Source organism: Grampus griseus, assembly GCF_964374135.1.
Source record: "Grampus griseus genome assembly, chromosome: 16".
Classification (NCBI taxonomy): Eukaryota; Metazoa; Chordata; class Mammalia; order Artiodactyla; family Delphinidae; genus Grampus; species Grampus griseus.
The window spans coordinates 66,613,772-66,626,995 of NC_139010.1; the positions used below are offsets into that span (position 1 = coordinate 66,613,772).

The window sequence follows — 13,224 nt, forward strand, 5'->3', positions numbered from 1 at the left end:
GGGAGCCTCCCTTACATCGCACACCAGGTAAGGGGAACACACACCACAGTGCCCTCCCCATATCTGTAGGGCAGCATTGCAGAGTGAAGGCCCCCGCCAGACAACCAGGCCTGACTGGCAGCAGAGAAACGTATCCAAAGACTGTAAGAGGGACACACAGGAACCCAACATCGTGTCTTTAACTGGCTCCCTGGGCTTCCCAACTACCAAGAGCAAACAGTCATAGGACACCAAATAAGCTTCAAAAAAGGAACTAAAGTTATTTTTATATCCCCGTTTTTCTTTAATTCGACCCAGTATCTTGTATGTTTCAGATGTATACTTTTTTCATCAAATTTTTGCTAAACAACTAACATTTTGAGAAAATATTAAGAGCAAGAGTTCACATATTCTGAAATAGTACTGTTTTACCATTCTACCTAGCGAGTACTGATAACCACATAACCACAGAAGGGAAGTTCAAAGGTTTGTAAAGAAATGAGCTCATGGGACTTCCCTGGTGGTCCAGTGGTTAAGAATCCGCCTTCCAATGCAGGGGACGTGGGTTCGATCCCTGGTCGGGGAACTAAGATCCCACGTGCCTCAACCACCAAGCCAACTAAGCCCAAGCGCCACAACCACCAAGCCCACACGCCTCAACTAGAGAAACTGTGTGCCACAAACTACAGAGCCCACATGCTTTGGAGCCTGAGCGGCACAACTAGAGAAGCCCGCACGCCACAACAAAAAGCCCGCATGCCGCAACTAAGACCCCACGTGCTGCAACTAAGACCCAATGCAGCCAAAAAAAGCAAACAAATAAATAAATATTAAAAAAAAAGAAATGAGCTCATGAATCTGTTCTAAAAAACTGCCTAGAAGCTGGCACTGAGTTTTTATTTTGTTATTTGATTCTTTCCTATTTTTTTCAAACCGCTAAACAAGCCACTTACTAACAAAGTTTCTTTAATGCCCCTAGTATAACTTTCACAGGATGAAGTCATATCATCTCCTAGAAGACAGATGTTTGGCAAAAACCCCAGGGATGAACCACTCCCCAACTACACCCACCAGAATCTCCCTACACAGGAGAGACAGTGAGGAGGTGGGCTTAGGGCAGAAACTAGAGAGGGGCTTGGAAGGGAGAAGGACTCATCCGCTGGGGCTGTTTTAGAGGACAGGCAGACAGTATTCGCTCCTCTGACACTCTGACCCCCAAAGCGCTGACTTATCTAACAGCTGGAGTTTAGGCCCCAAAGAGAGATGACCACACCCCAGAGGCACACTGAATGATCCACTGGGGTACAAGCAGAAAGTATTAGGACGTCCATTGGTAATTTTTCTTAAAAAATAAGATATCAATCTTTGCTTGTATTTGAAATACAGATGGACTGGGCGCATATACCGTCAACAGAGGCATGTAATCAAAAAGTTTAAAGGTCTAGTGGCCTATCCATTTATAATAGCCCTACAACCCCAAGTGCCTGTGTGTGTGTGTGTGTGTGTGTGTGTGTGTGTGTGAGTGACAGAGAGAGAGAGAGAGAGAGAGAGAAGAGGGAGAACAACTGGGACAACAACCACCTGTAGCTTTGATGTTTCTATATTTTTAAAAAGACTTTTGAGAAACGGAAATTTAAAATAAATCCACTGCCAGGATAAAAACGTTCCTAATTCCTCCTTCCCTAAGACAAACAACACTTATATATGTGGAGAGTGTGTGAAACACACACACACACACACACACACACACTACCTCAGTAGGCTAACTGCTTGGATCTTGGAGTCAACTCACCTCAACTCAGTGTCAACAGCCCTCTGTTCCGTGAACCGTGAGTCTGGTAACAACCTGATTTCCTCATTACTTCCAACTACAAACAAGAAATACCAGGGATTTGGCCTCATCTTCTCTTCCTCACTCAGCCCTGGTAGCCCCTTTTCCCTCCTTCTATTGTCCAAGTTCAAAATTCAGAAGGCAGAGGCCTTTGTACAACCACTAAAATCATGTTTCAAAAGACTATTATAGTGACAAGGAAAAATACAGCATAAAATTAAATGAAAAAACAAGAGTACACACACACACACACACACACACACACAATCATTATCCAATAAACACTGAGCTCTATGCTTCCCATATACTATTTCTTTAACCCTCACCATTTTATGTGGTACTTTCTATTACTATTCCACCTCACATATGAGGAAGCTGAAGCACGGAAGGTGAAGCAACTTGCCCAAGAAAGTTCCAGACCCATGCTCTTGCCCTATGGCTGAGCTGCCAGAAGCAAGTCAGGATCCTCAGAGGGAGAGCTTCCTAGCTTCAGTTGCCAATGGCCCCTTACCTTTATCTCACTTTGAATCATGAGGCAGCAAAGAGCAATGGAAAGGCCCCAGTGCATGAATCAAATGCACAGCAAGCTATGTGAGCTGCAGCAAAGCAACTGTCCTCTCTGGCCCTCAGTTTTTCCTCACTGAAATGAGTATCCTGAACCAGGATCTTCCAAAATTAAATGCGTAATGGTATGTGTATATCAGCATGTCATTTTCTTGCTTTTCCTTGTGCCATGAACTGGACTGTGTCCCCTCAAAATTCATACGTTGAATGTAACTATATTTGGAGACAGGAGGTTTAGGAGGAAATTAAGGTTAAATGAAGTCATAAGGTAGAATTCTAATCCAGGAGGACTGGTGGCCTTCTAAGCAGAGGAACAGAGAGAGATAGCCATGTAAGGATACAGTGAGAAGGAGGCTGTCTGCACGCCAGGAAGAGAGCTCTCACCAGAACCTGACCACAATAGCACCCTGATTTCAGACCTCCAGCCACCAGAAATGAAAAAGTAAATTTCTGTTGTTTAAGCCACCCAGTCTGTGGTATTTTGTTTTGGTAGCCTGAGCAGACTAAGACACCTTGGATTCTAAAAGGGGCCCGTGGCCCCATAAAAGGGGTAAGATCCAGAAGCCCTGAGGAGCCCTAGGGTCCCCTGCCAGAGCTGCCCAACTAAAGTTGAGATGGCTGTGCCTCTACGCACCCATCTTCATAAGCGTCCAGTTGCTGTCCATCTGCTTGGCAGCCTGGAGGAAGTAGCGCCCATCAGTCCACATGGCCGCATGTTCTTCTGTGACGATGGCTGTGCCTACAGCAGGGGAGCAAGGAGATGAGAAAAGTTTCTGACCACCACCTAGAAGCTGCACAAAACGGCAGCAGGCAGGCAAGCACGGTGAGGGGCACCAGATCCCGTGTGGCCTCACCACCGCTCCGGTGGGGCCTCTGGTGGGGCAGCGGGGCCTTTAACTCCAAGAGAACCTCCAGGCAAGAGAAGATGATACCACTGAAAAACAGCTGTGGGCCAAGCTCCGAAAGAAACAGTCCTGAGTCAGCCTGGGTATTGGTCCCTGCACAGAAAGGACCCCACTTGTACAGCATGAGTCAAGGTCAGTAGAAAGAGGTCTGTGGACCTGTGGCCACAAGGGTCTCGTAATTAACAAGACAGCAGTGAATCTGCTCAGTGATCACAGCCATCTGCTCCACCAGACACCCTAAAGGAGGTGTTTCACCTTTCCCAAGAGAGACCACCTGGATGCTGTCAGTGTTCATTGTGATGCAGCAGTTGGTCACCAGCCAGGAGTTTATGCCTCCCACCTCTATCTGCCCTCAGTTCCCACAGGCCCAACAGAACTCAGGGCTTTCAGCAGAGGTGTCAGCCAAAACCAATTCTAAAGTGCCTTTTACATCAACGGAAGCAGTGCGCTAACTGCGAGGAGAGGGGTTTGCACGGAGTCTAGCAGCTTTGAAGGATGGGAGTCTGAAGGGGGGAACCCATCCTAAATCTCAAGGGCACAACAGCTTTGGGAAAGTTAGGGCAGGGCAACAATGTAGCTCAACATTCATCTTTGTTATTTAAGCTGAAACTGAAAACAGAGAAACCAAAAGTCAAGCGCTTAGACAATTACACCGGACCAATAGGCTAAGGAGGGGGTTTTAAGGGATGCTATTAGTGTCCCACTTTTTATTTGGAGTGCTAGTTACACGGGGTATTCAGGTTAATTGATACACTTTTCTGTATGTATGTTACAGTTAATAAAAAGTTCAAAAATATTTTTTAAGTAACATTTTTTAAGATTTGAAAAGCAAAGGCATAGAGAAAAGAGACACTAAAATGTAAGCTTAGGAGCTGGGGATGCTGGGACCACATCCCCTCTGCAGAGGCTCAATGGGGACGTCTGGTTTGCTTTTTTTTTTTTTTTGGTTCTATATCACAGGCTGAAACCGGTTCTAGTTATTTTTGAGAGGCAAACAAAAGTACCAAAAGAACAAAGAGAATTTAGAAACTCACCTGCAGAGCCATCAAATCCAGAGACAAAGGCCCGCCGACAGTCACAGGGAGCAATGTACTCACTCTGGAAAACAAAAAGGACAAGGAATTGGACCTTGATCAGTCACATGCGACTCCTGCTCAGCCCAGCAGGGCTGCAAAGCTGGCAAAAGCTGGGCACCTGCCTTCAAGGAACTGCCAATCTAGCTGAAAAGGCAAGCTGAACATTTTTTTTTTAATTAGTGCACACTACAGAAGACCCTAATTAATTACGGGCTAAAAACCTCAATTTTTTCATCTGGAGAACAAAGCAAGTCAAGAGAAACAGATCAAAACTGCTCTTTCCTCACTGAGATCTTACTCAAAAAACAAACCAATAGCCTTCTCCCTTCCTTGCCACTGACATTTAGGCATCTGTTATTTTTCTCAAAAGCCCGAATTTCTGTTTTATGTGCCAATAATTCTCTAACTTAAGTCTCTTTAGATATCAGCTTATTTCTGAACTTCCTGTTTGTATCCTCCATCCAAGGCAGTGTCACCAATCTCTCCCACGCAGACCCTGTCCCTTCCTGTTAGGGAACAAAGGGAAATGCTTCCTCTAACCCAGGAGGCTTCAGCAAAATAAAACATCATGTTCAAATCCAGGTCCTTCCCAGCCGATAATCCCTTGCCTCTGAATGGAATGGGATTAGGGCTAAGAAGGTAAGAGGTTCCCATTCCTGGGGAAAGGGTACGAGGCCACATTGTGTAACTTCTGGTAATAGCCAGTGAGGCACAGAGAGTCAAGTAACTTGTCCAAAGTCACACAGCTAATAAGTAGCAGAGGCAGGATTTGAACCTGGGCGGTTTCAGAGCCTCAACTCTGAAGCCCTATGCCACGCTGCCCCCATAAAACACATCGCATCCCATCCTCAAAATAACTCTCCAGGATAAGACCAATAGCAAATGAGAAAACTGAGGTTCAAACACAGAATCTTTAAGTAACCAACACGTCAATAGCAGGGCCAGGATCTGGTCTACTCGAGACCAGAGCCACTGCTCCTTCTCCTGTTAGCAGGTTTTTCCTGAGTTAAAGGACTTGGCAGGGTTAAGAATGCTTAGGATAGAGAAGGGGGCTGCTGGCTGGACCCCAAGGCATTTTGGGACAGTCAACATGATGTAGGGGAAAACGGCTCCCAGGTTCTAGTCCTGCCGTGTGGATGAGAGCTGCCCCTTTCACCAAGGCAGCCACAATCGCAGCCTCAGACCAGTCACAAGACCATGACCCACAGAGGTGCTGGAAGGGTCAGCAGAAAGAATCATGATGGCAGGATGAAGGGGCTCTGAGAGCTCTGGGTCGCACCTGCCCTCTAGCAGGCCCAGCTATGTGGTCTGCAACGAGTCTCCTCACCTCTTTCAGCCTCAGTTCCTCATTTCTACAACGGGTCATTTCAGATTGCTGAATGCAATGGCAAGCAAATGTTTGATCCTGAAAACACAAGGGAACATCGACCAGACAGCACTAAGGACATAAAAGGAAGTGGCCTCCGGCATCATTTGTGAACTGCAGAGCCCTCCTTTGTTTACTGACCCAGGAATTAGTGAGTGCAAGACTGAAAAAAAAAAGGCCAAAATGGGAGAGTCTGTTCCTACCCTTCTCCTAGTTCTGTTGTGAGGAACAGTAAGTGAATGTTCAAAACAACTCACCAGAAACCTGGGAGTGCTGCGTATATACAACAGAAGAGACGATATTAATCTCTTCCTCCTGAGGGGTGAAAAAGCAGCTAAGAGGCTGGGAAAACTCAGTTAACAAAAAAAACCTTGTGCTAAAACTCAGAGTACACAACAAGGAAAATACAGAGGGGGCACTCTGGACCAACAAGGAGGTCCGCCTGGCTGGGTGCTCTCCCACCCGACGCACAGTGAGGAGGCAGGTGAGGGGCTCGGCCTGGTTGGGCTCTGGCACACAGGGACACAGCTCTCGAGCAGTGCCTCACCCCTACCTGGGGAAGCCGGGGCGGAGGCTCACGTCCCCCCAGGGGTTACCTGGAGCTGCCTCTCAGCAAAGGCAGGAGAAGAGTTTCTCCAAAGGGAGATGGAATTAACAGCAGGTGGATGTGTTTGGTTTGGGATCGAGAAGAGGGTGGAGCAAGAATGTCTAGACATGACCTAAGTGGTCAACACGCCAGAAAGACATCACTGACCAAAGCTGTCACCTCCACACCAACAGGCTAAGCAGAGGCCAGACAAGCACTGGGCCCGGGCCTCCCACTCTTCCCCCAGCCATGAAGCTGGCAAAGCCCGGGAACATTCTCCCTAGAGAACAGCAAAAGGCCTAAAATAAGCCAAAGCCTTAGCATACTAGGAAAAAGCCGCAAAGAAACACAGCCGTTGGCTTTTTTCTCCAAAACTGTCCATTTATCTCCATCTCTAATATGTCCCTGTCCAAGCCTCCCTCATCTCTACCTGGACCACTGTCCCTACAATCCACTCTTCACACACACTCAGAGGGAGCTTTTCAAAATGTGTATGTGTCATGTTAGCATCCCGCTTAAAATCCTCCAATGACTTCCCATTACACTTAGGATAAAATCCAAACCCCAGGCCGGTCCCCAAGGCATAGCTTGGTCCCGCCCTGCTCTCCGCCCACAGTCCTCCCACTCACAGTGCTCCAGCCACACCACCTGCTTTCTGCTCCTCGCTCTTGCCAATCTCATTCCTGCTTAAAGGCCTTTGCACATGCTTTCCTTGTGCCTATAAAAGTCTCCCTCTGGTCATGGTATGGCAGGCTCCTTCCCATTATTATATTTCAGGTCAGATGTCACCTCCCCAGAGAGGCTTGCCTAGACTATCCAACTACAGTAGCCACTCAGCCTCTTCTACCCCTCTGTATAGTACATTTTTCTAGATGTTTCTTTTCTTAATGACTCTTTTACACTGTTATTGTCCTGCCCCCCAGAATGTAAGTCCCATGAGATCAGGGTGTTTGTCTGTCTTGTTTGTCACTGTCCCTGTACAGGGCACAGGTGACACACACTAGGCCCGCAACCAATACTTGCAGAATAAAGGAAGAGCAGGAAGAGAGATGAACCTTTCTCCGTAGTTAAGACCTTAGCCACCTCTTTGAAGACAGAGAAAGGGCTACAAGCCAAGAAATGCAGATGCCCTCTAGAAACCGGAAAAGACAAGGAAATGGATTCTCCCCAGAGCCTCCAGAAGTCACTTTAGCCCTGCTGACCACTGCAGACTCCAGCCCTCCAGAACTGTAAGATAATAAATTTGTGTTGTTGTAAGCCACTAAGTTCGTCACAGCAGCAACAGGAAACTAATGCTTTATCCAACAGGAAAAAGGCCAGAAGGGATTACAACTGGGGTTTCAAACTCAAAAGCCCTAGGGTACAGGCAGGTAAACGAAATGAGTAAAGCAGGACAAGAGGTTGTCTCTTCTAGAGAGAGCAGCTCCCACTCAGCTCTGATTCCTGTCATGCTGGAATGTGAACCACGTGTTGCCAACCTTCAGTATTTCAGGAAAAGCTAAATATATGTATGTTCGTGAGAGATCACTCAATTTTTAAACGTTGGCACCTAATTCAAACAATTTAAATAACACACAGACAAATAAAGCATATCAGTAAACTACAGAAAAACAAAAAAAAAGCCTCAGCCATGTCTCAAAATCCAGCTCAGACATGCCCTCTTCCACAACGCTTTCTGACCCAGCCGGCTTTCAGAGATCTCCCACACCTCTGGATTTTACCAAACCATCCACAATGGCATTCATCCATGCTCCCCACCTTGGGTGATGATAACAAATAATACTGGCTAAGACTGACTACTTGCCAATAACTATCTTCATTTCCCCTAATTCTAACCCCAACAGCAGCTCTGGAAGGTAGCATCCTTCCCATTTACAGATTTAAAGAAAAAAAAGAAGAAGAAGAATCAGCAGCTCAGAGAAGTAAATTACTTACTTACCACCCCCCCCACCCCGCCCGAACCAAGACACCACTGCTCTAAGTGGCAGAGCCGAGATCTGATCTCAGGTTTGACTTTCAAAAGCCCATGCCTTTGCCACACTGCCAAGCAACTGCCCCCCATTCACCTCTACCTTCATCAACCACGTAACAGATGTCTCCTACATGCAGGAATCAAACCTATGTTCAAGCCTGGCTCCCCCACTTACTGGCTTTCTTGTCTCTTAAATGAAACCAAGTCAAGGTACGTGGGAAAAATGGATAGCTGCCCAAAGATTCACGCCCTTTCCTTACTGTAAGGTCACTGAAGAGCGGTTGGTTTCCCATCCAGGACTTCATTTCCCAGGCCCCCTTGCATCTAGGCAGGATCACATGACTAGTTCTCACCAACGGAAAGAGGGTGGGAAGTGATATCTGAGTCAGGGCAGTTAAAGATGGACGCACCCTCTCCATACTCCTTCCCTTCCTCCAGCTGGAATGGTGGCATCACATGATGGAAAGTGCCTGGATCCCTGAATCACTCTTCTTCCTAGTGGAAGAAAGTCACCCACCAACCAGGAACACCCACTCTGGACTGCTACATGAACAAGAAATAAGGCTCTGCAATACAGAGTCACTGAAACTTTGAGATGTGTTACCACAGCTAGTGTTACTCTAATTAATACGGTGAATAAAATCACTCCGGGATAAAAATCACTACCTCCACCCCAGGAGAAAGCCTATTTAAGAAATACAAACAGGAAGCCAGCTCCTGGAGGAATGGGAGTAGAATCAAAAAGAGTTTCGGAAAATCGGAGTCATGTCTTCCAGAAGGAGGAACCATAAACACAGCCAAAAGCTCAAGGTGGCAAAGCCACCCCCACAAGGATGGGATCTGTGGACTAAGCCGAGCCCAAAAGCAGACGAGGGGCCTCACAGAAGGGGAGGATGAAGAGTTCGGAATTCTCAAAGGTGGGGCCAGCGCAGTTCTGGCCCCAGCCAATGATTCCCCTGGTTTGGGGCCAGTCGTGCCCGCAAATCCCAACATTTGCCTTAGAAGGTACAAGAAAACACCCAGATTACAAGAGAGAATGGACACTTCTTCGCTGCAAAAGTCCCCCCGGGCCCAAACTCATTAATACTACAACCATTGTTCTGAGTTTAAAAGAAAAAAACCTTAGAGTCGAAAAGGACAGAGAGGAGCAGACCCCTGGAGTGCCAAGTCCTTGCACAATTACATATTCAGGGTGCGTGTTGTCTCCAACATGCAACAGTGTGTGGGTGTGTGTATTTGTGCTTTGGAAAGTACACAAAGGACAGATTCAAGACTCCTCTTCATTTCTCTAACACCCTCCCCCTCCCCAACCGTAGGAGAAATTCCATCAACACTGAATCTAGCCTGAAACGAAACAGGAACAAGAGCCCCAGAGCACAGCAGCCTCTCTATTACTGAGGAGGCTCCTGCGGCAGGTCACACACAAAGCCAGCACTTCCTGTCCTCACAGTCCTGGCAAGGACCCAGAGTCCCACTTAACAGTCATCCCAACGAGGGCCCTCCTCTCCACAGGACCTGAAACAAGGAACGTGGGGCTTCTCATTTCTTTCTTTGGATGGCAACACAAACCCTCTCAGCTTCCAAACTTCCCAGTTCCCTCGGTCATCTGCCTGCAAGGTCCTCGCTCAATCTATCTACCGCTTCTCCTCCAAATCCTTCCCTTCTTCTCTGCTCCTAAGACCAGCACCCAAGTCCAGGCCCTCTGTACCCCGACGCTGGGATCCTGCACTGGCCTCGGAACAGGCTTCTCAGTTCCCAGTGTCTCCCTTCTCCAATCCACACTGAACACTGCTCCCGTTGATTGATCGTGTCACTCTCTTATTCAAAGACCTTCAGTGGGTCCCTACTGTGTAACAGAAACCTAAACTCCTGACTCTGGTGGCTCCTGAGTGGCCTTGACCAGACCCTATTATTCTTTCTTCTTTAGGGTTATCATTATTCATGTTCTCCTACTTCCATGGATTTGCCCATGGTATTTCTTGCACCTCTCTACCTATAAGCACCCAAATTCTATCTGTTCACATTCCAATTTAAATGCATTTCCATCATGAAGCCTTCCTTGACCCTGCCAGCTTAAAATATTCCCTCTCACCTATGAGTTCAGTCCACACTTTAAATCTGTGCTTAGCATTAGAGTAGCCACCAGACACATGTAGCTACCAAGCACTTGAAATGTGGCTAATGTGACTGAGAAACTAAATGTCTGATTTTATTTCAACTAATTTAAATATAAATTTTAAAACTGATGCTCAAGGCTCAGATATTACAAAACTTTTTAAGTATGTTTAGAACAACTTTGGTATGTAAGGCCACTTTTTCAACTGTAAATTTTATGAAATCTAAATACAGATCAAATATTTCCAACAAACATTCCACATTCAAGTTGAGATGTTTTGTAATGAAATACATACCGGAATTGAAGACTCAGTATAAAAAAAGAAATGTAAACTATCTCACTAATGATTTTTTATACTGATGATGTGATGAAATGATAATATTTTGGACATACCGGGGTAAATAAAATGTATTATTAAAAATAATTTCACTGTTTCTTTTTACTTTTTTTTTACTATGGCTATTAAAATAGTTAAAACTACATATGTGCCTCATATACTTCTACTGGACAGTGCTGATTAAGTTCTTTCCTATGACATTTACTAGTCACATTTTGTGTTAGATTTGTGACTGGGGCTATCTACTCTTTAACCTCTTTAAGGGAATATTTTCCCTCATTCATTTCTATAATAGTAATAATAACAACAACAGAAATAGCAGCTAATATAATGAGACTTATTAGGTGACAGACATGCTTTAAGCATTTATATCTATTAACTCATTTGATCCTAACAACAGCCCTAAGAGATAGATATGTCACTGTCCCATTTTTGCTGGTGGGGAAACTGAGACGCAGAGAGTTTACCTGACACTTAGGAGTTTGAGGTAACTTACTTGAGGTCAAGCAGCTAGTTAAGTGGCAAATCTGCCACCTGAACCCAGACAGTTTCTAGAGCCCATACGCTTACCTGTATGCTAACTGCTTGCCTTTTACATTTGTCCCAATACTTGGCCCTGATATGGTAGTCAGGAAATATGTACCAGACAAGCAAAACACAACTTCCCCTGCCTTGTAAGGCAGATGGCTAAGCTACAGCAATAGAAATGATAACCAAAGATTATAAAAGAAAAATGGGGGGGGGGGTAGTGGGGAGGGAAGTGAGAGAGAAGAGGACAGCAAGAGTACAAAAATATGTTTGTGAAGCCTAAACAAATAGACACTTCTGCAATAAAAGTGCCGCCAGCTCATATCAAGCAAGCTTAATTTTTTGTGCTTTCAGGATGTTGCTGGAAAACACATTTTTCCAGGATTAGAGCTTCAACTTCCTCATTTAGGGAGGAGCCATCCAATTCTGATATTCCAGATCCATTAGCAGGAGGTGAAACACTGAGGGAAAGCCTGGAACATCACTGGGGTTTGGCCAGAGTCGCTGCCATTCCCAAAGCTGAATAGGAAATTGCTTTGGGTCTATTAGGTCACACCTAATGTCAAAGACAGAATTTTAAAACATCAATCAGGGTATTAGACCAAAAACCAGCATTATGATACCAAAAAAAGTTGGCTCAGGAACAGCACCCAGGACCAAGAACATCAAGATAAACTTGGCTTGGCTACAAGAACGTCCCCTACCAGTAAACACAGATTTTATCCTAACTCCAGGCAAAAGAAAACTGAAACCTAAATACCAACACTACAAAGCTTCCAGCACACCCTTAACTGGAAACCTTCAAAGGTTACTGCAAGTAATACTCACAGGTCAAATCTTTCCATACGATGAGGCCTCACCTAGAGGTGAAGGTTCATAAATAAAGCAGAACTAGTAGGAGTTTGGCTGCTGCTCCACAACAGCCTGTGAGACCCTTTCAAAGGAGAGACCCAGTTTCGGAAAACAGTGTGCTAGTGCTATGAGGGTTAAGGTTATGTGTCAACTTGACTTGCTAAGGGATTCCCAGATAGCCAGCTGGTAAAACATTATTTCTCGGTGTGTCTGCGAGGTTGTTTCTGGAAAAGATTAACATTTGAATTGGTAGACCCAATAAAGATCGCCCTCACAGATACACATGGGCTGCATCCAATCAGCTGAAAGGCAGAGAATGAAAAACACCACTGCTGAATCCAGCAGAGAATCCATGTGACAGGAGGCCCAAGTCCAAAGGCTGAAGCCTGGGCCTGACAGGAGGCAAGGAAGAGCCCATCAGAGGCACCCAGGCAGGAGAAGAAAAAAGGAGCTCCTTGAGGACAAGGACAAGGTCTGCCCTTCTTAAATGGTGGGATGCCCAGTTCCTCTGCTACTTACACCTCCTCAGGCCCAAGCTATGTTGGCTACCCTACCTACTCATCCAGCCCTTAGTCAAGATGAAACTTTGGTTCCTATGAAGCTGGTGAATCTTGTTCATCTAGAGAACAGAGGTGAATGGAAGAATTCTGTTACCAAAGCCCCACCCTAAACCCCACCAGTCTCTCCTTACCTCCCCCCGTCTACAGTACAGGGCCACCTCGGCTTTCTCACGTGCCAACAGTCCCCTTCTGGCCTGATCTGCTGCTTCTCCTACACTTACACATTGTTCTCCCACCTCCCCCTTCACCCCTTCAACCACTTCTACTTGCCAAACCCTCATCTTCAGGGGCCTCTCCTCTTTACACCTCCGCTTCCTCTCACGTCTTCAAGGAGCAAGTTCAAACCCACTGTGGTACAAAAAGTGCTACTGAAGGTCAACAGACTAAGGAATTCCATGGAACAGAGTCCCTACCCCACTCCTGAGATGACTGTGGAAATTCCATGGACATTTAAATCTGAAAAGTGCTGAATACTTCATCTGTTCCTTAGAGTTGTACAGTACACACTCATATATTAAAGACCCTGAGAAATCCTACAGTTAAGAAACTGTT

At 45.9% G+C, this 13,224-nt stretch overlaps 1 protein-coding gene across 1 annotated transcript in view; it reads right to left on the reverse strand.

Annotated features, from left to right (window-relative positions):
• Positions 1 to 13,224, reverse strand: part of XPNPEP1 (X-prolyl aminopeptidase 1) — a 54,436-nt gene that overhangs the window by 25,650 nt on the left and 15,562 nt on the right. The window contains exons 4-5 of the mRNA XM_082673245.1: positions 4,314 to 4,377; positions 3,009 to 3,113 (exon numbers count right to left, since the gene is read on the reverse strand). Of these exons, the coding sequence (XP_082529371.1) occupies positions 3,009 to 3,113; positions 4,314 to 4,377 (169 nt within the window). The remainder of the gene's footprint in view (positions 1 to 3,008; positions 3,114 to 4,313; positions 4,378 to 13,224) is intronic.